Genomic DNA, 26,642 nt, shown 5'->3' on the forward strand with positions numbered 1-26,642 from the left:
GCGGAAAAATGGTGTACCTCTGCCGCACCACCGCTGTCACAACCGTTCTATATCTTCCGGGATTTTAGGTTTCTAACCACCAACGCTGAAAGTCAAGTTTCAGAATGCAGGAAGGAGAGACAGGGAGTTAGACTGGGAAGGAGTCAAGACGATACATTGCAGCAAAGGGTAGAGAGGTACGTTGAGTTTGTCGTGATTCATTCTGATCTATAACATGCATTCAAACGGTTATATTTAATTACAGTTTAAATGAAAGTTATTTTACGCACAACAGTTAATTGCTGAAGACGTCTTCCTGACACGGGAAACCTCTCTTTGGAATTCTTTACTATAATCCATTCACCTACATGGCGCAGAAACTATATGCCACTTGTTTTACCCGCTATCAGTCTGCTCTAAAACGCGCCTATTCTGTTCTCTTTTTTTTTTTTTACGTCCTCCCTTCCTGGTTTGTGGAAATAAAGTGGTGAATTGATTCGGATCACAGTCGGAGTAAAGTTAACGTTTTTTTTCCAAGGTAATTAAACAATCTGGACTGTTGCTAAAATACCTTTTATCTAACATGAACTATATGTGCGTTCACTCATTCAAAAGCAGTTCTTATGTCGGGTTGTCTTCAGATCATGTGTGATGATAACTCTGCTTTTTTCCAAACTGGATGTGTTGCCAACATTAAATCCATCCCTGACATTGTTTAATCTACATTTTGTTTTGTTGTAGCCCTACTTTATTTTGAGATATATTACAAGCCGAGGCAAATAACTATTTGCCCAATAAAGTGACAGATTTTGTTATACATTCCATGTTGAGTAACTGTCCAGGAAATTGCACATACTATGCTAATTTCATGGATTGTTCAATTGGAATTCATTCTTTTATATAGCCTATAAACACCGGAAAAACACTTTTTTGTGGAGGTTTTCCTACAACCACATAATTCTTACTAACGTTGCTATTCATGCAATTTCCTTGACATTAACAGCCTTCTTCTGAACTGAGCTGCCCTACATATATTGTACACTACTCAAGCGTGAGTCGATTAGCTTCAAGCGTTCAAACAATGACGACGTTTCCTCCCCCACGAGTGACATAGCATAGCACAACAACCCTGTGCTAGTGACCTTTTGAATGCAAATGATTGAAATCAAGAAGTGTGTTTTTCCTGTTTCTTCAACTCATTCTCAACATTATTCAACGTCTTCTGAGGCGCTGGACTCAACTGGAGCTTGAAGCTCATGACTGGAACATGGCCGATGACAGGCTTGATGTCAGGATTAAACAAATGGTTTAACCAGAGCTTTCCACCCGCCGTTCTGTGTCCTTAGAGGGTGGGACCCTGCGATAATGCTGAGCTCGTGTTGTTTTTTCCTTTCCTGTTCCCATTCCTCCAAGCAACCTTTCACCCGGACAGAGAGGTTCTCTATGGGGTTTAAAAACACAAGGATCCGATTAGTCCTACTTTATCATTCCCAATACTGTATATGTGTGTGCCAGTGTCTGTCAAAATAAGATTAGCTGGAGACTATTTTCCCATGTCTTTTCCTATTTTACCATAGGATGACATGCTGAAATTAAAATGCTATCTTTATGTAAAACATGTTGATTTATGTTTGTGTCAGACTCTAAAAGCACAAGATCTACTTTGAGAAATATGTCAGACTGTTTTCTTTCCCTGCAAAGGATTTTCTACATGATGTAATTTTTTATTTATTTGACCTGTAGTTAACTAGGCAAGTCAGTTAAGAACAAATTCTTATTTACAATGACGGCCAAACCCGAACACTGCTGAGCCAATTGTGCACCATCCTATGGGCCAGATAAGATCTAGCCTGGATTTGAACCAGGGACTGTAGTGACACCTCTTGCACTGAGATGCAGTGCCTTAAACCACTGCGCCACTCAGGCATAGTACAAAGTTATAGGCTTAGTTTGTTGTAGACAGCACAGTGATCTGCGATCAGCGTTATAGTTTGGTGTTTAATCCAGTGGGATTGACACAGTACTGTACGTCCTAGTGTGAAATGCTAGGGAGATTGATATCCTCCACTAGTCCACCTCTACTCTGTACTGTCTGCAGCACGGTCATCTCAGGGTGTTGGCTCTAAGCTAGATCACTGTGCTGTCTGTCTGCTTGTCAGCTCCATCTCCCTTATTACCCAGCCAACTTTAGCAAGGCAGAGTCAGAGGCTTCTGACGGGCTGGCATTGTGGCAGCAGCAGCCTCTGCATGGAGGCTCGCTAGAGGATCCACTAACATTCTCGTCAGTCCGTCCTGTACTCAGAGGTGGGGACACTTTCTTTCTCCTGATAGTAACCAGGTAAAAATCCTGAACCAAGTTGTAGCAGGGACCTTAAGGATTGCCTGCTCTGTGGTTGTCCCATTAGGCAGGGGATTTTAAAAAATTAACTGAAAACAACCAAACTACAAAGAGTTCCAATAGGGGCGCCACAAAATAAGTCACTTATTTTTTACCTGCTACACTAGAAGCGTACATTTTGGCCACGGCTAGCAAAGCGTGAGCCACTTTATCCTATTGCCTGGTATGGCAACTGCTCGGCATCTGACCGTAAGGTGCTACAGAGGGTAGTGAGTACGGCCCAGTACATCACTAGGGCCAAGCTTCCTGCCATTCAGGACCTCTATACCGGGCGGGGTCAGAATAAGGCCCCAAAAATTGTCAGAGACTCCAGTCACTCAAGTCATAGATTGTTTTCTCTGATACCGCACAGCAACCAGTACTGGAGCACCAAGTCTAGGACCAAAAGACTCCTTAACAGCTTCTACCCCCAAAACCTAAGACTGCTGAACAATTAATCAAACGGCCACAGGATTATTTGTTTTGTACACTGCTGCTGCTGCTATTTATCTATACATAGTCACTTCACCCCTACCTCCATGTACAAATTACACCCAGTACCGGTACCCCCTTTATATAGCCTCTTTATTGTTAATTTTTATAATGTTTCACTTTAGTTTATATGGTACATATTTTCTTAACTCTTTCTTGAACTGCACTGTTGGTTAAGGGCTTGTAAGTAAGCATTTCACGGTAAGGTCTGCACTTGTTGTATTCTGCGCATGTGATAAAGTTTGATTTGAGATACACTATATAGCTCTAACTCACCTAGCTGTTCTAGCTTCGCTATGTATCAGCAACCATTAGCTTCCAACCCCCACTAGATTGGCTGATATGGTGAGCTTTGATTGGTTACTCGTGCAGCAATGTCGGAGAAGATTTGCGTAAAGTTCATGTTCCCCAACTTTAGTCCCGCCCTATTCAGCTCCCTTGCCCATACTTGCATCGTCCAACGGACGGTCCCTGCCCACTCCGCTTCTCACTACTTTCCTTCCATTGAAAATAATTTGTGAAGCCGTTGTTTTACCGTGCGATTGTGTCTCCAGTGTCACGTCCCGTAAAACGTGAGCGTCATGTCGAAATCTTGAAAATAGAACCATATAGAAAATAATAATTTTATGCTCGAGTAGAGCATGCCTTTCGTGGAGCCAGCGCGCTCATGCTCTGCAAAAGTTGCGTGTCTGATGTAGCAGGCCAGTAAAACATAATTTCCTGCATGTTGTTTAAGTTCTGCGTGTAAACAACTATTTTTCCCATTTTTTTTCAGGCAACCAAAAAATACTGTTGACTTGGCCAATGAGAAAGTGCCTTTCAGACTTTAAAGTCAATTTCTGTGTAGGGTATCATATTGTGATTAATCTGTTGCAAAAAAAACTGTTTTAAATGGTCTATGATTACGAGTTTTTCTAATCGGGTCACACAGTTTTAACTCCTGGAAAAATGTATTGCCCTGTAGGGAGGATAAACTGCTGCTATTTAATTACTTGCTACTTTTATTTCTTCTTATCTGTATTTTTTTTAAACTGCATTGTTGGTTAGGGGCTCGTAAGTAAGCATTTCACTCTAAGGTCTACACTTGTTGTATTCGGCGCATGTGACTAATAACATTTAATTTGAAAACCCTGTCAAACTGCAGCAACCTTGTATTTGTTCATATGTATTCTATTTTAAAACTAGACTAACAGGGGAGACACAGAGACAGCTGTGATTGGACAATATAACTAACAGGGCAATGCTTGCTATATACAGGGTTGCATCATGTAGGCCCAGCGATGGGCACCGCCCATTCCCAATCTTTTAAAATTATAACCCTGTGTAAGCCTATAATTGAAAAGTTACACAGGCTAGACTGTGTAAATGCACATGTCATCACTATTTGTTCATTTTGATTAATTCTAGTCACAAATTGTCGGTTTAAAAAGGTCTAGGTAGCTTAGCCGACAGAAGTTTTGAATATTCAAATGTTCTCTTAACAGAAATAAATTGGCTTAGGCTACACCGCTTTGTTTCCCTGGCCAGATGGGACCAGGCACATAGGCCTCCAGCTGATCAGACTGATGCAGCATATCAGATCGCTTATGTTTAGGTGTAGGCTCATACTGTAGAGAGTGTTTGCTTGTGTCTATCTGTCTGCTAAACGGAAGGAAAGTGCTCTGCTTTCTGTAGACATGCACCAAGCCTGACCTTTGATTACTTTGAATCTGATTAGTCAAGACACACACACATATCCAAGATGGCATAGCAGTCTGACATCTTTTGTCTTCGTCTTGTCGTGTCCCGGGTATATATCTTTATGTAACTTTTTTCTTTGCATATATTTTTTTATATTTTTCTTAACTTCAACATACTCTCCTGCAACCTGCCTCATTCAATGTGCTCTGAACCTCCTCACCTGCATCATCGCAGCAAGCTAGCTGCTATCCGATTGGCTTCTCCTGGCTAACGTCCCTGTCCCGAAGCAAGCACCAGTTAGCCTGGAGCTAGCCTATGCTAGGCCCATCTCCCGGCTAGCTGGAGAGGACCATCAGCCACTCATTGGGCTACAATACCTATTTTGCCAATTGGCCGGGACCCATTTTATTGTCGATCCGGAGCCCCGCCGATCCATCACGACTGGACTACCGACGTAATCTGCCCGAGTTTTTTTTTCAAGTGGCTCCTTCGTCGCGACGTCCCCTGAATGCCCATCTGCTAGCCTGCTAGCCGTGGCCCGCTAGCTGACTAGAGCATACCGGACTGTTAGCTGAAGTGGTCCATCAGTCAATTTCTTGGGTTACTATACCTATTTTGCCAATTGGCCTGGACCCTTTTACTACACGGATCCCTGCTGATCCATCCCGACTGGTCTACCGATGTAACCGCATGAGGGGCCTACAACAGACTTCTTCCATCGTGACGTCCCTCTAAGGCCCTTCTGCTAGCCCCGGCCCGCTAGCTGTCTGAATCGCCATGTCTCCAGCCCGTCCAGCTACTCATTGGACCCTATGATCACTCGGCTATGCATGCCTCTCCCTAATGCCAATATGCCTTGTCCATTGCTGTTTTGGTTAGTGATTATTGTCTTATTTCACTGTGGAGCCTCCAGCCCTGCTCAATATGCCTCAGCTAACCCTCTTGTCCCATATCCCACACATGCGGTGACCTCACCTGGTTTAATTGATGTCTCTAGAGACAATACCTCTCTCATCGTCACTCAAATCAAATCAAATCAAATTTATTTATATAGCCCTTCGTACATCAGCTGATATCTCAAAGTGCTGTACAGAAACCCAGCCTAAAACCCCAAACAGCAAGCAATGCAGGTGTAGAAGCACGGTGGCTAGGAAAAACTCCCTAGAAAGGCCAAAACCTAGGAAGAAACCTAGAGAGGAACCAGGCTATGTGGGGTGGCCAGTCCTCTTCTGGCTGTGCCGGGTGGAGATTATAACAGAACATGGTCAAGATGTTCAATGTTCATAAATGACCAGCATGGTCGAATAATAATAAGGCAGAACAGTTGAAACTAGAGCAGCAGCACAGTCAGGTGGAAGTTGAAACTGGAGCAGCAGCATGGCCAGGTAGACTGGGGACAGCAAGTAGTCATCATGTCAGGTAGTCCTGGGGCATGGTCCTAGGGCTCAGGTCAGTTGAAACTGGAACAGCAGCATGGCCAGGTGGACTGGGGACAGCAAGGAGTCATCATGTCAGGTAGTCCTGGGGCATGGTCCTAGGGCTCAGGTCCTCCGAGAGAGAGAAAGAAAGAGAGAAGGAGAGAATTAGAGAACGCACACTTAGATTCACACAGGACACCGAATAGGACAGGAGAAGTACTCCAGATATAACAAACTGACCCCAGCCCCCCGACACATAAACTACTGCAGCATAAATACTGGAGGCTGAGACAGGAGGGGTCAGGAGACACTGTGGCCCCATCCGAGGACACCCCCGGACAGGGCCAAACAGGAAGGATATAACCCCACCCACTTTGCCAAAGCACAGCCCCCACACCACTAGAGGGATATCTTCAACCACCAACTTACCATCCTGAGACAAGGCTGAGTATAGCCCACAAAGATCTCCGCCACGGCACAACCCAAGGGGGGGGGGGGGCGCCAACCCAGACAGGATGACCACAACAGTGAATCAACCCACTCAGGTGACGCACCCCCTCCAGGGACGGCATGAGAGAGCCCCAGCAAGCCAGTGACTCAGCCCCTGTAATAGGGTTAGAGGCAGAGAATCCCAGTGGAAAGAGGGGAACCGGCCAGGCAGAGACAGCAAGGGCAGTTCGTTGCTCCAGAGCCTTTCCGTTCACCTTCCCACTCCTGGGCCAGACTACACTCAATCATATGACCCACTGAAGAGATGAGTCTTCAGTAAAGACTTAAAGGTTGAGACCGAGTTTGCGTCTCTGACATGGGTAGGCAGACCGTTCCATAAAAATGGAGCTCTATAGGAGAAAGCCCTGCCTCCAGCTGTTTGCTTAGAAATTCTAGGGACAATTAGGAGGCCTGCGTCTTGTGACCGTAGCGTACGTATAGGTATGTACGGCAGGACCAAATCAGAGAGATAGGTAGGAGCAAGCCCATGTAATGCTTTGTAGGTTAGCAGTAAAACCTTGAAATCAGCCCTTGCTTTGACAGGAAGCCAGTGTAGAGAGGCTAGCACTGGAGTAATATGATCAAATTTTTTGGTTCTAGTCAGGATTCTAGCAGCCGTATTTAGCACTAACTGAAGTTTATTTAGTGCTTTATCCGGGTAGCCGGAAAATAGAGCATTGCAGTAGTCTAACCTAGAAGTGACAAAAGCATGGATTAATTTTTCTGCATCATTTTTGGACAGAAAGTTTCTGATTTTTGCAATGTTACGTAGATGGAAAAAAGCTGTCCTCGAAATGGTCTTGATATGTTCTTCAAAAGAGAGATCAGGGTCCAGAGTAACGCCGAGGTCCTTCACAGTTTTATTTGAGACGACTGTACAACCATTAAGATTAATTGTCAGATTCAACAGAAGATCTCTTTGTTTCTTGGGACCTAGAACAAGCATCTCTGTTTTGTCCGAGTTTAATAGTAGAAAGTTTGCAGCCATCCACTTCCTTATGTCTGAAACACATGCTTCTAGCGAGGGCAATTTTGGGGCTTCACCATGTTTCATTGAAATGTACAGCTGTGTGTCATCCGCATAGCAGTGAAAGTTTACATTATGTTTTCGAATAACATCCCCAAGAGGTAAAATATATAGTGAAAACAATAGTGGTCCTAAAACGGAACCTTGAGGAACACCGAAATTTACAGTTGATTTGTCAGAGGACAAACCATTCACAGAGACAAACTGATATCTTTCCGACAGATAAGATCTAAACCAGGCCAGAACATGTCCGTGTAGACCAATTTGGGTTTCCAATCTCTCCAAAAGAATGTGGTGATCGATGGTATCAAAAGCAGCACTAAGGTCTAGGAGCACGAGGACAGATGCAGAGCCTCGGTCCGATGCCATTAAAATGTCATTTACCACCTTCACAAGTGCCGTCTCAGTGCTATGATGGGGTCTAAAACCAGACTGAAGCATTTCGTATACATTGTTTGTCTTCAGGAAGGCAGTGAGTTGCTGCGCAACAGCCTTCTCTAAAATTTTTGAGAGGAATGGAAGATTCGATATAGGCCGATAGTTTTTTATATTTTCTGGGTCAAGGTTTGGCTTTTTCAAGAGAGGCTTTATTACTGCCACTTTTAGTGAGTTTGGTACACATCCAGTGGATAGAGAGCCGTTTATTATGTTCAACATAGGAGGGCCAAGCACAGGAAGCAGCTCTTTCAGTAGTTTAGTTGGAATAGGGTCCAGTATGCAGCTTGAAGGTTTAGAGGCCATGATTATTTTCATCATTGTGTCAAGAGATATAGTACTAAAACACTTGAGCGTCTCTCTTGATCCTAGGTCCTGGCAGAGTTGTGCAGACTCAGGTCAACTGAGGTTTGGAGGAATACGCAGGTTTAAAGAGGAGTCCGTAATTTGCTTTCTAATAATCATAATCTTTTCCTCAAAGAAGTTCATGAATTTATCACTGCTAAAGTGAAAGTCATCCTCTCTTGGGGAATGCTGCTTTTTAGTTAGCTTTGCGACAGTATTAAAAAGGAATTTCGGATTGTTCTTATTTTCCTCAATTAAGTTAGAAAAATAGGATGATCGAGCAGCAGTAAGGGCTCTACGGTACTGCACGGTACCGTCCTTCCAAGCTAGTCGGAAGACTTCCAGTTTGGTGTGGCGCCATTTCCGTTCCAATTTTCTGGAAGCTTGCTTCAGAGCTCGGGTATTTTCTGTGTACCAGGGAGCTAGTTTCTTATGAGACATTTTTTTTGTTTTTAGGGGTGCAACTGCATCTAGGGTATTGCGCAAGGTTAGATTGAGATCCTCAGTTAGGTGGTTAACTGATTTTTGTCCTCTGGCGTCCTTGGGTAGGCAGAGGGAGTCTGGAAGGGCATCAAGGAATCTTTGTGTTGTCTGTGAATTTATAGCACGACTTTTGATGTTCCTTGGTTGGGGTCTAAGCAGATTATTTGTTGCAATTGCAAACGTAATAAAATGGTGGTCCGATAGTCCAGGATTATGAGGAAAAACATTAAGATCCACCACATTTATTCCATGGGACAAAACTAGGTCCAGCGTATGACTGTGACAGTGAGTGGGTCCAGAGACATGTTGGACAAAACCCACTGAGTCGATGATGGCTCTGAAAGCCTTTTGGAGTGAGTCTGTGGACTTTTCCATGTGAATATTAAAGTCACCAAAGATTAGAATATTATCTGCTATGACTACAAGGTCCGATAGGAATTCAGGGAACTCAGTGAGAAACGCTGTATATGGCCCAGGAGGCCTGTAAACAGTAGCTATAAAAAGTGATTGAGTAGGCTGCATAGATTTCATGACTAGAAGCTCAAAAGACGAAAATGTCATTTTTTTTTTTTGTAAATTGAAATTTGCTATCGTAAATGTTAGCAACACCTCCGCCTTTGCGGGATGCACGGGGGATATGGTCACTAGTGTAGCCAGGAGGTGAGGCCTCATTTAAAACAGTAAATTCATCAGGCTTAAGCCATGTTTCAGTCAGGCCAATCACATCAAGATTATGATCAGTGATTAGTTCATTGACTATAATTGCCTTTGAAGTAAGGGATCTAACATTAAGTAGCCCTATTTTGAGATGTGAGGTATCATGATCTCTTTCAGTATTGACAGGAATGGAGGTGGTCTTTATCCTAGTGAGATTGCTAAGGCGAACACCGCCATGTTTAGTTTTGCCCAACCTAGGTCGAGGCACAGACACGGTCTCAATGGTGATAGCTGAGCTGACTACACTGACTGTGCTAATGGCAGACTCCACTATGCTGGCAGGCTGGCTAACAGCCTGCTGCCTGGCCTGCACCCTATTTCATTGTGGAGCTAGAGGAGTTAGAGCCCTGTCTATGTTGGTAGATAAGATGAGAGCACCCCTCCAGCTAGGATGGAGTCCGTCACTCCTCAGCAGGTCAGGCTTGGTCCTGTTTGTGGGTGAGTCCCAGAAAGAGGGCCAATTATCTACAAATTCAAACTTTTGGGAGGGGCAGAAAACAGTTTTCAACCAGCGATTGAGTTGTGAGACTCTGCTGTAGAGCTCATCACTCCCCCTAACTGGGAGGGGGCCAGAGACAATTACTCGATGCCGACACATCTTTCTAGCTGATATGCACGCAGAAGCTATGTTGCGCTTAGTGATTTCTGACTGTTTCATCCTAACATCGTTGGTGCCGACGTGGATAACAATATCTCTATACTCTCTACACTCGCCAGTTTTAGCTTTAGCCAGCACCATCTTCAGATTAGCCTTAACGTCGGTAGCCCTGCCCCCGGGTAAACAGTGTATGATCGCTGGATGATTCGCTTTAAGTCTAATACTGCGGGTAATGGAGTCGCCAATGACTAGAGTTTTCAATTTGTCAGAGCTACTGGTGGGAAGCTTCGGCGTCTCAGACCCCGTAACGGGAGGAGTAGAGACCAGAGAAGAATCGGCCTCTGACTCCGACCCGCTGCTTAATGGGGAAAACCGGTTGAAAGTTTCTGTCGGCTGAATGAGCGACACCGGTTGAGCGTTCCTACAGCATTTCCTTCCAGAAACCGTGAGAAAGTTGTCCGGCTGCGGGGACTGTGCCAGGGGATTTACACTACTATCTGTACTTACTGGTGCCACAGACGCTATTTCATCCTTTCCTACACTGAAATTACCCTTGCCTAACGATTGCGTCTGAAGCTGGGCTTGCAGCACAGCTATCCTCGCCGTAAGGCGAGTACAGCGGCTGCAATTAGAAGGCATCATGTTAATGTTACTACTTAGCTTCGGCTGTTGGAGGTCCTGACGAATCGTGTCCAGATAAAGCGTCCGGAGTGAAAAAGTTGAGGAAAAAATAAATAAATATATGAACGGTAATTAAAAAGTGAAAACCGTAAAGTTGTCAGGTAGCAAAACAGGTTAGCAACAAAACGCACAGCAACTCGAAAACAAGCCTGCAAGTCAATGCCTAGGTTTACCTCAACTGTATTCACATCCTACCATACCTTTGTCTGTACATTATGCATTGAAGCTATTCTACGGCGCCCAGAAACCTGCTCCTGTTACTCTCTGTCCCGAACGTACTAGACGACCAGTTCTTATAACCCTTAGCCATACCCTTATCCAACTCCTTCTCTGGTGATGTAGAGGTTCATCCAGGCCCTGCAGTGCCTAGCTCCACTCCCATTCCCCAGGCCCTCTCATTTGTTGACTTCTGTAACCGTAAAAGCCTTGGTTTCATGCATGTTAGCATTAGAAGCGTCCTCCCTAAGTTTGTTTTATTCACTGCTTTAGCACACTCTGCCAACCCGGATGTCCTAGCTGTGTCTGAATCCTGGCTTAGGAAGGCCACCAAAAACCCTGAAATGTTCATCCCTAACTATAACATTTTCTGACAAGATAGAACTGCCAAAGGGGGCGGAGTTAGCCTGCAGAGTTCTGTCTTACTATCCAGGTCTGTGCCAAACAACTTGAGCTTCTACTTTTAAAAATCCACCTTTCCAGAAACAAGTCTCTCACCGTTGCCGCTTGCTATAGACTACCTTCTGCCCCCAGCTGTGCCCTGGACACCATATTTGAATTGATTGCCCCCCGTCTATCTTCAGAGCTCATGCTGCTAGGTGACCTAAACTGGGGCATGCTTAACACCCCAACCATCCTACAATCTAAGCTTGATATACCCTCAATCTCACACAAATTATCAATGAACCTACCAGGAACAACCCCACATCCCTAAACACCGGTACCCTCATAGATATTATCCTAACCAACCTGCCCTCTAAATATCCCCCTCTGCTGTCTTCAACCAGGATCTCAGCGATCACTGTCTCATTGACCGCAGACCCATTACAGACGCAAGCAAACGACCACCCCTCATCACTGTCAAACGCTCCCTAAAACACTTCAGCGAGCAGGCCTTTCTAATCGACCTGGCCCGGGTATCCTGGAAGGATATTGACCTCATTCCATCAGTAGAAGATGCCTGGTTATTCTTTAAAAGTGCCTTCCTCACCATCTTAAATAAGCATGCCCCATTCAAAAAATGTTGAACCAGGAACAGATATAACCAATGGTTCACTCCAGACCTTATTGCCCTTGACCAGCACAAAACATCCTGTGACGTACTGCATTAGCATCAAATAGCCCCCGCGATATGCAACTTTTCAGGGAAGTTAGGAACCAATATACACAGGCAGTTAGGAAAGCAAAGGCTAGCATTTTCAAACAGAAATTTGCATCCTGCAGCACAAACTCCAAAAGGTTCTGGGACACTGTAAAGTCCATGGAGAATAAGAGCACCTCCTCCCAGATGTCCACTGCACTGAGGCTAGGAAACACTGTCACCACCGATTAAATCCATGATAATTGAGAATTTCAATAAGCATTTTTCTACGGCTGGCCATGCTTTTTAGATGGCCACTCCTACCCTGGTCAACAGCCCTGCACCCCCCCATAGCAACTTGCCCAAGCCTCCCCCATTTCTCCAGATAACTGATGTTCTGAAAGAGCTGCAAAATCTGGATCCCTACAAATTAGCAGGGCTAGACAATCTGGACCCTCTCTTTCTAAAATGATCAGCCAAAATTGTTGCAACCCCTATTACTAGCCTGTTCAACCTCTCTTTTTCACATTGCCTGAGATCCCCAAAGATTGGAAAGCTGCCGCGGTCATCGCCCTCTTCAAAGGGGGAGACACCCTAGACCCAAACTGCTACAGGCCTATATCTATCCTACCCTGCCCTTCTAAGGTCTTCGAAAGCCAAGTTAACAAACAGATCACCAACCATTCTGAATCCCACCGTACCTTGTCCGCTATGCAATCTGGTTTCCGAACTGGTCATGGGTGCACCTCAGCCACGCTCAAGGTCCTAAACGATATCATAACCGCCATCGACAAGAGACAATACTGTGCAGCTGTATTCCTCAACCTGGACCGACTCTCAATCACCACATTCTTATCGGCAGACTCAACAACCTTGGTTTCTCAAATGACTGCCTCGCCTGGTTTACCAACTACTTCTCTGATAGAGTTCAGTGTGTCAAATCGGAGGGCCTGTTGTCCGGACCTCTGGCAGTCTCTATGGGGGTGCCACAGGGTTCAATTCTCGGGCCGACTCTTTTCTCTGTATACATCAATGATGTCGCTCTTGCTGCTGGTTATTCTCTGATCCACCTGTACATGCAGACGACACAATTCTGTATACTTCTGGCCCTTCTTTGGACACTGTGTTAGCTAAACTCCAGACGAGCTTCAATGCCATACAACTCTCCTTCCGTGGCCTCTAACTGCTCTTAAATGCAAGTAAAACTAAATGCATGCTCTTCAACTGACTGCTGCCCGCACCTGCCCGCCCGTCCAGCATCACTACTCTGGACGGTTCTGACTTAGAATATGTGGACAACTACAAATACCTAGGTGTCTGGCTAGACTGTAAACTCTCCTTCCAGACTCACATTAAGCATCGCCAATTCAAAATTAAATCTAGACTCTGCTTCTATTTCTCAAGAGTATCCTTCACTCATGCTGCCAGACATACCCTCGTAAAACTGACCATCCTACCGATCCTCGACTTCAGCGATGTCATTTACAAAATAGCCTCCAACACTCTACTCAGACTGCATCCAATTTGCTATCACAGTGCCATCCGTTTTGTCCCCAAAGCCCCATATACTACCTACCACTGCGACCTGTATGCTCAGGTTGGCTGGCCCTCGCTTCATATTCATCGCCAAACCCACTGGCTCCAGGTCATCTATAAGTCTTTGCTGGGTAAAGCCCCACCTTATCTCAGCTCACTGGTCACCATAGCAGCACCCACCCGTAGCAACCGCTCCAGCAGGTATATTTCACTGGTCACCCCCAAAGCCAACATTTCCTTCGGCCGCCTTTCCTTTCAGTTCTCTGCTGCCAATGACCGGAACGAATTGCAAAAGTCACTGAAGCTGGAGACATATCTCCCTCACTAACTTTAAGCACCAGCTGTCAGAGCAGATCACTGCACCGGTACATAGCCCATCTGTAAATAGCCCATCCAACTACCTCATCCCCATACTGTCATTTTAATTTTTGCTCCTTTGCACCCCAGTATCTCTACTTGCACATTCATCTTCTGCACATTTATCACTCCAGTGTTTAATTGCTAAATTGTAATTCTATCCACTATGGCCTTTTTAAAAAAAGGTGACGTAAATAAAAAACACACACACAAACTGCAGCACTCTGATAAGAAGCACATAGTCCCTGTTCAATGCTTTTGCGTACATCTTTTATTAAAGTGCTGTGGTAAATGCCTGCTCATCACCTGTTTGCCGGCTTTCCTGCCTGTACTGTTTACTGCTCTCTACCTGTTCCCCGGCCTCTCCGCTCATGGGTTCTCTACCTGTCTCCGTCCTCTCCCCTCACAGCAAGCCCTCCGCTCATGGGCTCTTTACCTGTTCTCCGTCCTCTCCCCTCACAGCAAGCACTCCACTGTTTGAACACACTCTCTCTCCTGCAGGGGTCCACTGTCATGCTGTGCTCTGTTTGAGCAGCCTCCACCTTATGTGAGGTTGTGGCTTATGTAGTGAAAGTGGCTCCTCCATCAAATGGACTTTAGCTGGGGATAAAGAAGCCTCTGTCAGTTGTACTCCATCTTCAGTGCTGCTGATGTTTGGGATTAGATGGGATTTACACTGGTTTTCGCTGTGATCAAATCACATTTTATTGGTCACATACTGTAACAAATTACACAACATATACCCAATACACACAAATCTAAGTAGGAATGAATTAAGACTATATACAGTTGAATTCAGAAGTTTACATACACTTAGGTTGGAGTCATTAAAACTCAGTTTTCAAACACTCCACAAATGTCTTGTTAACAAACTATAGTTTTGGCAAGTCGGTAAGGACATCTACTTTGTGCATGACACAAGTAATTTTTCCAACAATTGTTTACAGACAGATTATTTCACTTATAATTCACTGATCACAATTCCAGTGGGTCAGAAATGTACATACTGTGCCTTTAAACAGCTTGGAATATTCCAGAAAATTATGTCATGGCTTTAGAAGCTTCTGATAGGCTAATTGACATCATTTGGGTCAATTGGAGGTGTATCTGGATGTATTTCAAGGCCTACCTTCAAATGTAGTGCCTCTTTGCTTGACATCATGAGAAAATCAAAAAGAAATCAGCCAAGGCCTCAGAAAAAGAATTGTAGACCTCCACAAGTCTGGTTCATCCTTGGGAGCAATTTCCAAATGCCTGGAGGTACCACGTTCATCTGTACAAACAATAGTACGCAAGTATAAACACCATGGGACAATGCAGCCATCATACCGCTCAGGAAGGAGACGCATTCTGTCTCCAAGAGATGAATGTACTTTGGTGCGAAAAGTGCAAATCAATCCCAGAACAACAACAAAGAACCTTGTGAAGATTCTGGAGGAAACGGGTACAAAAGTATCTATATCCACAGTAAAACGAGTCCTATATCGCCATAACCTGAAAGGCCACTCAGCAAGGAAGAAGCCACTGCTCCAAAACCGCCATAAAAAAGCCAGACTATGGTTTGCAACTGCACATGGAGACAAAGATTGTTACTTTTTTGAGATATGTGAATATGTTGAAGCAACATCTCAAGACATCAGTCAGGAAGTTAAAGCTTGGGTCTTCCAAACGGACAATGACCCCAAGCATACTTCCAAAGTTGTGGACAAAGTCAAGGTTTTGGAGTGACCATCACAAAGCCCTGACCTCATCCTCTAGAAAATGTGTGGACAGAACTGAAAAAGAATGTGCGAGCAAGGAGGCCTTCAAACCTGACTCAGTTACTCCAGCTCGGTCAGGAGGAATGGACAAAAATTCACCCAACTTATTGTGGGAAGCTTGTGGAAGGCTACCCAAAACGTTTGACCCAAGTTAAACAATTTAAAGGCAATGCTACCAATTACTAATTAAGTGTATGTAAACTTCTGACCCACTGGGAATGTGATGAAAGAAATACAAGCGGAAATAAATAATTCTCTCTACTATTATTCGGACATTTAACATTCTTAAAATAAAGTGGTGATCCTAACTGACTTAAGACAGGGAATATTTACAAGGATTAAATGTCAGGAATTGTGAAAAACAGAGTTTACATACACCGTAGCCAAATACATTTAAACTTCTTGACTTCATATGGACGAGCAATGTCAGAGCAAAATGGACTAAGATATAGTATAGACATTAACAGTATATACATATTAGATGAGTAATGGAAGATATTAAGTGAATGAGATACTGTAGAATAGTATAGAAAACAGCATATACACATGAGATGAGTAATACCAGATATGTAAACATTGTTAAGTGACTAAGATACTGTAGAATAATATAGAATTCTACAGTATCTAGTATGACATCATGAGAGTGATTTTTAAATGGTAGCTACAGTGCTTGGTAAAGCAGGAGGAAATCATTTTCAAGCAGAAAGGACAACTTATAGAGATAAAATCATATGTTCCCATTTCATGCCTTCTGGACTCAGCCCTGGTCTGCTCTTTGGTTAGCCTGTCTGGTCTAGGCTGACTATCCCTGAGGAGGTTAGTCTGGGACGGAGGTGCCATGCCACAGGCTGCAGACATGATCAACATGGCCTTCCTGACCGACTCGGAGCGGGAGCTGATCCTGGAGGTGTTGCGGCGGGACGAGGAGCTAAGGCAGGCCGAGGAGCAGCGTGTCCGGTGAGAACTCTCCTTCCCGGCTGCATCTCAATAGTCCTAAAGTGGCTTCCTCCTCACCTTGTCTCATTTCCTTTTTTCTGCACAGATCTGAAAAAAAAAACAGGACAGGTGAAAGCAATACAGTGGATGCTGGTGGGAATTTAGCTTTCACCTCATCGGCTCAGTATTTCACATCGGTGCAGATGGAGGAAGTCACTTTTAGACTTTCAACATCCAGTTAGGCAAAGATTTCAACACAGACACCAACAGGAGAGGGTCTAACCAACGTCTTCCTTCCCTGTGTTTCAGCAAGCTGAAGACAGAGCTGCTGGACATAAAGAGGAAGGGGGCCAAGCGCAGCAGTGGGAGGTACAGTGAGCGCAGCTGCGGTCGCTGCCAGGAACCACTGGGTCGACTGTCTGCCAGCTCCAGCCAATGTAGGGCATGTAAACACCAAGTGTGCCGCAACTGCCGCGCAGTGCGCCCCAATGGATCCTGGGTGTGCAGTGTGTGTGCCAAAGAGGCGTAAGAGTCCCATTTCTCTGTACTGTATGTTACCCCACCCTATCCTTTAGCATAACCAGTATCCCTGTGTTTGCTGTATCTATATGCAAAGCGTGATATATGTTTTAAAGAATCTCGCTGTAGAACGCCGCTCGAGGAGAGGACAAGGATTTAAGCGGGTTTACATGATGTGGATCCGCTATGCATATCTGTTGCATTCTAAACTGGTGTTGAATTTAGTCTATTTTGACAACAGTGCAGAGTTTTTGCAATGTCAGCATGTTACTCTTCGGGTTTGGTCCATATATTTGATCCATGATGTGTTAACGCGGTGGTAACAACGTGTGGTGTGACTTTCTCCAGTGATCTAAAGAAGTGCACTGGAGACTGGTTTTATGACCAGCGAGTCAACCGCTTCACCACCACCCCTGGACACGACATAGTGAGAGCTTCCCTCAAAAAGAGGTCCCCATGTGAGTCCAGGAAACTGATGTGGGCATTGCTCTGTTCAGTTGGAAACTTAAAAACTCTCACTTCTGGTGCAGAATGAAATGTTAATGTTGTGACAGCATATGAATTTGTCCTAATTCCTCTACTCAGTTTCATTATTGATACGTGGGAAGCTCCATTACTGCATAGCTTTTGTTCATGTACTTTTTGAATTGCACTTCCTACAAATGCCATCAAAAGTAATTTATTCCCTGTCTGAATGAATGAAGCCACTGACAGCATGTTACCAGTTGTCTGTCATGCTAAAGCTCTGTGTTCTGTTCTAGTGAGGAAGAGGGAGACCATGGGAGAGCAACTGTTGAAGAGTACAGAGTTGAAACCCGGCCAGCCGACCATCCCTGTTCCCCGACCCAGACTGATGGACCTAGCAGCCTCCAACAAGTAGTGAGCCCTCTTTATATCTGGGGGGACAACACAGGCTTCATGATCATTAGAGTGTGACGCAGTTACTGTAATATGTGGATGGAGTTTCAACTCAGAACTTTGACACTCATTGTTATTTTCACAGTCCGCCAGACAAAGTTTCTGAAGAACCAGTGGCAGCTGAGATGAAGCAACAGCACCAGCACAGTGACACTAAATCTGCAGAGAAAGCCAGCTTGAACACTGTCAGGACAGAGACGGAGCCCTCTCTTGGGACTCCTTTCTTACCAATGTAAGTCTACATCCCAAAAAATAGGCCTATGGCATTAGCGCTACATGCTAACGAGACTCATTGGGATGGCTCCTCATTATGAATGGTGTTTATGACCCAGGAAGAAGAAGAGCACAGGTCGGTCCAGTCCAGCAGGTTCCAGTGTGTCCAGTATTCCAGTCAAAGTAGAAAGCACAGGTATCCACAGCGCCAACTTAGACACGGTGAGTTTACACATCCACCAGGTGTTGGGATTAGTTACATTTCAGCACAGTCAAATTGGGAAGTAAAAAGTCCACTTGGTAAAATATGGAATTGAACCTAACCCTGTCATCTTCATGTATCCAGCCAATACATATTATACTGTCACACCTGACTGTAACCCCTGTCTCTTTCCATAGTCCTCTGTAGTGAATCGTCGTAGTGTAAGTCCCTGCACAGGGTCTGTCTTATTGGAAGACGACGGGCTGTTCAAGAAGAGCGTCAGACAAGGTCAGAAACCCTCCGGTGAGACTCTTGTGTGTCGGTCGTTTCAGTAGTTCTGATTCCCAAGCTATAATTAAATAAGGTTCTTTTTAAGGGCTTCAGGCCTGCTTGAGTAAATGAAGGCATGCTCATTTAATGTCTTCATGTGTTTCAATCAGAATTCACATCTGTGCTGGACCTGCGTAAGGAAGTATCGGAGGGCTCTATGGGTGACAGAAGCAAGTCTGTGCCTGGCCTCAATGTGCCGGTGAGCAGAAGCCCACTTCCTCATAATACACTGAGGCATAATAGTTCTGAGGCATAAAATACTTCTTAGTATTGATGACAAATGCAGTTGCGTTGTCTTTTGCATGAGTTCAGATTTGCTTGTTGTCATTGCAGGATGACGAGGAGGATGATGAGGACATTGATAACTTGGTGAGCATCCATAGAAAGACAGTGGGCTCAAGTACCTCAAATCTTCGCGGCTCCAAGGTAAATGCATGTGATTCTCACTTATCTTATTTTCATAGGTTCTAGTTAGTGTGTGTGATGCAAGTTTTAGTCCCTGAAGATATTTTTAGAAACAGAATTGATAAGTCAACGACACAACGTTTTGGAGACAATGCAGGATATCCTGGTTCGTGTGTTGAGCTGCTGCCTAATTAAGTTACCATGGCAACAAAGGCTCAAGCTCAAAATTGCTTCAGGGCAGGAAAATTTGACTGTGACCTGACTTTCATTGTCACAGTTTCGGCCTTGTTTGTGCACCTTTCCAGGAACAAGTTTGTTCATTGATTGGATACGATACGTTTACCTTTCTCGTCCAGGTTGTAGAATTGTATCCAATATCAATGCAGTTGAACTAACTACTAACAGCTACTTGGTGAATTGTGAATGTGTCCACCACAGAGTACACTGGGGAGTCTGATGAGTATTTACAGTGAGGCAGGAGATTATGACTGCGTGGAGGTGAGCGGGGACATCGTGTTCTCTCTCAGCTACGATGACACCACCCATAGCCTGGCCGTCCTCGTCAAGGAGTGCCACTCGCTGGCCCACGGGGACGCCACACGCCAGCGTTCCAACCCGTGAGTGTCCTCTCGGGACAAGGGTCTAATAGTTGTCTCAGTAGGAATTGATGGGTGCATCTCAATAGTGTGAAGATGCTTCTTCCTTTTGTATCCTCTCCTTCATATCCCCCTCATCTGAAAACACAGGATGGATAAAAGTAATGGTTGACGCCTATCTGGAATTGTATTTCAACTAAGCTGTTCGGATGCATAATATCATGTCATTGCCAACAGTGAGAGTACACCCCCACTCCTTAAAGTGAGACAAACACCCTTCCGTGGGTTTCCTGTCTTCTTTTCATGATGACAGTAGATGAGCAGCGCTGTAGAAAATTATTCCCAGTAATCCTGTTGTTTACTCTAAACACACACTTCAGTGTTATTACTGTATGACATAACGTAGATCATCTTAGATGTCCCGTTTACAACATTTTTGATGTACCCAGAGGTCATTTATCAGAGTTCCAAAGGGAAGATTTTCCATTTAATTCAGAATAAAAATTATAATTTGTATTCTGGAAATTTAGGTACACATTTTTTGTAGTCAAAATAGTTTATCGGTATTGCAGGTTATGATGATACCAGCCCTAATTGCAGGACTATTAATATGAATTTGAACTATTTAAAGGGGCAGTGCACTTAAGGTGACTTTACAGTTGTTTTGATGAGGGCGAAAATAACACAGAAATTTAGAAAATTATGATAGTGCCCTTTTTGTGTAAGAGCTATTTGAAAATTATGCCTGAAATTTCAGCCTTTTCAGGTAGGATGAAACTTTTGGCCGCTATCATGACATCACAATGTGATTGATTATAATACACCAATGGCTGTTCATCTGGGTAAGGGGGTGGGCTCTAGACATATCAGCCAATCAGGGCTTTGCATGTAAATGCATTCAAATTTTGTTCCTCACGCTTACATGATCAGAGTGAGAATTTCAAGGGCCAAAGGAGGCTCAGGGAAATAAGTGATAAAACATATATCTTGGAGTTATTTTCATTAAATAAACACGCACACAGTGATTTGACATGCAGTGATGATTTTAAAAATACAATTACCAAGATTGCATGGGGGCTTTAATGTGTTGAAAAATATTATTCTCATGTCGTTTTGTCCTGCAGGTATGTCAAGTGCTATCTTCTCCCTGACAAGTCTCGCACTGGTAAAAAGAAAACCAGCATCAAACGAAACACAGTGGACCCCACCTACAATGAGATCCTAAAGGTGATGGACTCTCTGGAACTGCAGTAGAATTAGATGGACACTGATGAACCTGGGCTGTGGACAAATCCCTTATTATTTGTCTCTCAATGGCTGATCATTAAGTCGATAATGCCTCCACCTTCACTAGGCAGTAAGATTGATGTTGACCTTCAAGATAAAGAGTTTATTGCTTCTAGTAAACGGCAAACAAATATTGATTTTGTTTCTGCCCTTTTTTAATTCACTGAGTATACAGAACAGGGAACTCTGATGTGAAGGCCAGAAAGGGTGGAAGGAGAAACTCTAAAGATGTTGTTTCACAGATCAGTGAGGGAAGGGTTTGATGTTGACGTTGTCCTGCCATTCCCTCACACTTTTTCCCTTCTTCTCCTCCAGTTCTCCATCAGCCGCTCCCAGGTGCTCACTCGTTCCCTCCAGCTCTCTGTCTGGCACCATGACCGCTTGGGCCGTAATGCCTTCCTGGGAGAGGTAGAGGTGCCTCTGGACTGCAGGGACCTCGACGGCCAACATGAGGACTGTGTGGCGCTCATGGGAAAAGTACGCCTGAGTAGGCGCCATCATCAGGGCTCAGAGTTGTTCTTGATCAGGTTTCATGGTTGGAACAAACGCCAGGCCCTACACATCAATCATTTTAAATGTATTTATAATCTACAGTATACATTATTAACCTGTAGTCTAGTGGTTTTACCTCAGCTGTTCTTCTCTTCATAGGCATCACCACTGCAGTCCTCTGCCTTTTCTCAGTACAAAGGAGAACTGGTGATTTCCCTGAAGTACGTCTCGACTAAGAAACCACCCACCGAGAAGACTAAAGGTAGGACTGCCAGTGTCGACAGAACAGAGGAACAGAAAAGCTCAGTCGACACTGTCTGTGTTTCAAATCCTTACCAGTGGCTGTCTGACACCATTATCCCCCCTAGGCAAGACTCTTTCTCTAGGCAACAAGTCAAAGACGGAGGAGGGAGGGGAATTGCACGTCTTGATCAAAGAGGCCAAGAACCTGACTGCAATGAAAGCAGGGGACACGTCGGATTCCTTTGTGAAAGGGTTCGCTTTTGGCATGATATCACTTTAAATCTTCACATTCACTCTGAGATTATGAATTTCTTCTGTTTCATCATTCTCACTCAGGAGATGGTGCAACTCCCACTATTTTTAATAAAAATACATACTTTATTGATTACTAGAATTAAAAACATTGTTGCCACCTAGCCTTCATCAATATGTAATAGTTTTCACTCATTATGCTTTAACCCTAGATACTTGTTGCCATCGAAGTCCAAGTCCACTAAGAGGAAGACTCCGGTGGTGAAGAAGACTCTGAACCCTCACTACGACCACACATTTGTGTACAAAGACCTGACCCTGGACCAGCTGAGTAAGATGTGTCTGGAGCTGACCGTGTGGGACCGGGAGGCCATCTCCAGTAATGACTTCCTGGGTGGGGTTCGACTCAGCACAGGCACAGGTAATGACACAACACCTTGTTGCTTTATGGAGGGGAAGTGTTATGGTAGGGAAGCATCCATCGGCATTATTCCTCTTCCGTTTTTAAATGTTTGATTCAATATTTATCATTCCGTTGCAGGTCACCTATTTTGCCGATGTTAAAGTTGGTAGTAAAGAAAAGCTACCTCAGAGGTCAAACATCTAAAAGGGAAAGGGGGATACCTAGTCAGTAGTACAACAATGCATTCAACTGAAATGTGTTTCTGCATTTACCCAACCCCTTAATTGACATCCACGTTATCGGCGCCCGGGGAACAGTGGGTTAACTGCCTTGCTCAGGGGCAGAAAGACAGATTTTTACCTTGTCAGCTCAGGGATTTGATTTAGCAGGTTACTGGCCCAACTCTCCTGCCCAACAGGCGACCTCCTCTGGTGTTACCCCCTCTGGTGATAGGCAGTCGGCCCATTGTTTAAATCGCTTCAAAAGCAGTGAACTCCCAAATGTCACACTATGCTTAGGGCTCCTGTATTGTGTGGACAGGTCAGACCTACTTTAGTTCACTGCATTTCTGTTGCCCTACTTTTCAGCCACACTGAAGGTTGGCAAGGAGGAAGTGGAGGCGGACTCAACAGGGGAGGAGGTGTCTCTGTGGCAGAAGATGATGCAATACCCTGACTCATGGGCAGAGGGCTCTCTTCCATTACGCTCCTCTATGGGCAAGAACAAGAGCAAGTGAGGACCCCATCTCATAACCTGAGAGAAGAGCAATTGACAATGGGCAATCCCTCAACTTTATCACCATTATTATCTGTAACCAAAAGACTATCACAGCTGTGTTTAACCGCAAGCACCAAAAGAAGTGCTTTTGAAAGCATATATAGTAAATGAATCTGAGGTCTTCAGGTATTTGCTAGCCGAGGTATCCTTTCATATGTTTGAATGCAAGGTTGTGTGTTTAATATGCAAATGCTTTTTAAAATCATAAACAGCACTAACCAAAGAGTTGATTAAATTCAACAACTCATGTTTAATTGACTTTTTTCCCCCATATTTCTTCAAGCTAAATTCCATCCATGATCAGCAAACCATTCATTATTAACTAGGGTGCTTCATGGGGGTTGCCGGGTTTTCAGTTTCAGGCTGAATCTCTGCACTCGAAGGCACTGAAATTGTGTCCATTTTTGGTCCATATCATATCTTGTGTGGTGCTTCATGGCAATCAAATGAAAACTACTGTACCTGTGATAGGGATGTCAAGCATGTGGTACATTGAAATATATATGTAAATATGATCAGTTGCACTAAAAGTGACCAATTTTATTTCTCAACCTCTATCCTTTGAAAGTAAATGTCATTATCTTTCATACTGTAACTTGAGTCAAGTTTGCTTTTACTATGGCTCACAGGAGGTTGGTGGCACCTTAATTGGGGAGGACAGGATTGTAGTAATGACTGGAGCGAAATAAGTGGAATGGTATCAAACGCATGGTTTGATGCCATTCCACTCTCCGTTCCAGACGTTATTATGAGCTGTCCTCCTGTCAGCAGCCTCCACTGCAATGGCTGTATAAAATTTTATTCATTCACCTAATAAATATGTGAAATGCCTAAACCTGTAATCATCCGCATTTGTTACAGTGCAGTATGGGTAGTGAAGTAAAAAAAGATGCGTACATATGTTTCTATACTTTTAGACCTGTAAAAACAGGCTACCTCTATCTCTAAATCTATCAGATCATTATCTATCAGCCAGTGGAAACATTTCACTACCAGAGCTGTTACCTGCGTGTTTCCTTGTTTCTCTCTCTATTCTGGGCCACCCTGGTGTCCATGATTGTATCTCTACATAGCAAAGCTTTTTCCTCTGCGCTATCTACATAAGTGTCTGACCTCCCCAAACCACTGTCTTAGTCACAGTAGTCTCTGTGCAACTCCAGCCGATGTCGTTCTTCTTCATCCAACAGGTTATCGTCGATGTATGAGAAGAGCTCATCGGATGTGGTGGGAGTGATGAATCTCTCGTGGTCCAAACCATCCTTGTCCAACAGCACCATGTTGAAGTAGGATCTGGAGATCCTGAAAGCCTGCCTGTACAACACACAGCACCAGATAACCATTTAGTGTCAAGACAGTGATGGTGTATTTGATTGCCTGAAGATGGAGTGCAGCCAACATGATTATGCGAGATCCCCTTACCTCAGACCCTCGATGACCTCAGTGTCCAGGTGACGTCCCTTGATGCGGCCCACTTCTCGAGGGGGGGAGCCTAGCAGCTCAATCACCGTCACTTGTCGTAGGTCCAGACCACAATCTGCCTTCTAGGCATGAAAACACCCCAAGAATGGTCACAATCATAAAAACAAGCTGCTTATATTTCATTTGTATTAAATCCCGTAGTAGCTAGCAGTGGCGCTCTCTTGTGGAAGCCTTACCTTCCACATAATACGTTGTTCCTAAGTAAAAGTAAGTTGAGTGCAAAATTTCCCTGACTAGCAGATAATGCCCTAACCATCCAGCTGTCTTTCTGGGCGTGTATGACATTGCAAAGGACTTTAAAGGTGAGTCGAGACTAACAGATCTATAGATCACCTTGCCTCCTAAATAACTACTCAATATAGATCAGTCGGTCCATTTACCAATGACACATTACAGTTCTGGCGCTGTTGAATACAGTCTCTTGACTCACCTGCACCATAAGGTTCTGGAGCTTGTAGTCTCCATGGGCTACGTTAGGTGCCGACACGATCAGAAGCCTCCTCTTGTCATAGAACTGGTCCAGGAGGGCAGATGCTGTGTTCACATCTGTTTTAAACTCCATTGCTACATGCGCAATAAAAAACAGTGTATTGTTGGTGTAATCACTTTACATGTATGGGTTAAATTATGAACACAACAAACCAGATTCTCTGTCATTGGCTCTCAATACTAACTGACACACTCGGCGGGGGCCTCAGTCCAGCTGCGTTCGAACTGGCAGACTCGGCGGGAGGTCCCCCGCCTCTCGTGGCCCCCATCACAGTGGTACTCGCACACCGCCCCGTAGTTGTTCCCGTCAGAGTCACAGGTGAGGTAACCATGGAGAGGGGTCTTGAGGACTGGACACCTCCTGACTGGGGGGAGAGAGAGCAGAGCCTGATTTCACAAACCAATTGCTGATCTATGTTCAGTTATGTTGTTTAGATCATAATAAATAAAATCATATGGACAGGGGGGACCTGATCCTAGATCAGCACTCCTACTCTGAGATGCTATATGAATACGGGCCCAAAGCAGCCATCTTCGAACAGTACTGAAATATGATGACTCTTGGATGTCTATAAAGGGTTTATAGATGTTCTCCACAAGGGAAATATGATTGTCACTGAAATAATTAGATTTATACTCAGTAAAAAAAATCCAGTATTTAGTTGCGTGATGAAATGTATCAATTGAATGTTGAATGTTTATTTGTATAATGTGTTTGTCCTGTAAGGTATGGGTTTTGCTCTAGTCCAAATGTCAGATCATTGCGTCTGACATTGACAGTGATGTCTTACCCTCAACCCGAACAATGAACTTGCAGGCAGCCCTGTTCCTGGCTTGGTCGTGTGCTGTGTACCGGATAATGTTTATCCCCTCTTTAAAGTTGCTATCTGGCCGCTGGCCTATCAGCGTTACACTGCAAACAGACACAACAAACACATGTTTCACCTCCAGATAATGCAAAGGGGAAGAAGAGGAGAGGGGAAAATGGCAGTAAATAAGGACTGACATACTCTAATGTTTTATCAGCAGTATCCGTGGCAACCGGCGGGTCCCAGGACACTCTGGCGGTTAGTTTCCCAGGCTCTGCGACCTTCACCCGAGACAGGGGACACTTTATTTTGGGAGGATCATGATCTGAAACAACATCAGTTTGGTAAACCAGTGAAGAACAATAATATATACTTTTTTTTGTTAAATGTTAATATCTGTTGGTCTTGGTCAACTGAATCAGTTCCTTTTGAAGATTCAAAATATGTCTTGGTCTTGAGTCAAAGACAAAAGAAGGAAATGAAACATGTGGAAAGAGAGGCACTAGATGAGGATCTATCTGTGTTGTGTTTGTGTTGTGGGAGACATGCCCATTGGGAGCTGCCCAGGCCTATGAAAGAAACAAACAAACATATGCTTGCAATCATTAAGGACTGGGGAGT

General features: G+C 44.3%; 2 protein-coding genes across 9 annotated transcripts in view; one reads left to right on the top strand and one right to left on the bottom strand.

The window, feature by feature from the left end:
* Positions 1-24,075, top strand: sytl4 (synaptotagmin-like 4). 8 transcript variants are annotated; one of them, XM_020502295.2, is made up of 17 exons: positions 1-176; positions 16,455-16,628; positions 16,917-17,132; positions 17,475-17,584; positions 17,888-18,005; positions 18,130-18,276; positions 18,377-18,479; positions 18,657-18,747; positions 18,900-18,988; positions 19,123-19,215; positions 19,633-19,811; positions 20,915-21,017; positions 21,393-21,554; positions 21,729-21,831; positions 21,938-22,064; positions 22,277-22,485; positions 23,055-23,941. In XM_020502295.2, exons 2-17 carry the CDS (start codon positions 16,510-16,512, stop codon positions 23,201-23,203), a joined length of 2,118 nt encoding a protein of 705 aa, XP_020357884.1. In that variant the 5' UTR covers positions 1-176; positions 16,455-16,509; the 3' UTR covers positions 23,204-23,941. The 8 variants fall into 8 exon arrangements, with proteins under 8 accessions (XP_020357884.1, XP_031645909.1, XP_031645906.1 ...); XM_031790049.1 differs by having other exon boundaries at positions 17,888-18,002; XM_031790046.1 differs by having other exon boundaries at positions 3-176; positions 16,433-16,628; positions 18,657-18,762; positions 23,055-24,075.
* srpx2 (sushi-repeat containing protein X-linked 2) overlaps positions 23,471-26,642 on the bottom strand; it is a 9,132-nt gene continuing 5,960 nt past the window's right edge. The window contains exons 5-10 of the mRNA XM_020502296.2: positions 26,223-26,346; positions 26,004-26,125; positions 25,398-25,577; positions 25,154-25,287; positions 24,664-24,785; positions 23,471-24,555 (exon numbers count right to left, since the gene is read on the bottom strand). Coding sequence (XP_020357885.1) covers positions 24,375-24,555; positions 24,664-24,785; positions 25,154-25,287; positions 25,398-25,577; positions 26,004-26,125; positions 26,223-26,346 — 863 coding nt within the window. The 3' untranslated portion in view covers positions 23,471-24,374. The remainder of the gene's footprint in view (positions 24,556-24,663; positions 24,786-25,153; positions 25,288-25,397; positions 25,578-26,003; positions 26,126-26,222; positions 26,347-26,642) is intronic.

This window comes from Oncorhynchus kisutch, linkage group LG15 (genome assembly GCF_002021735.2).
Source record: "Oncorhynchus kisutch isolate 150728-3 linkage group LG15, Okis_V2, whole genome shotgun sequence".
NCBI classification, from domain to species: domain Eukaryota; kingdom Metazoa; phylum Chordata; class Actinopteri; order Salmoniformes; family Salmonidae; genus Oncorhynchus; species Oncorhynchus kisutch.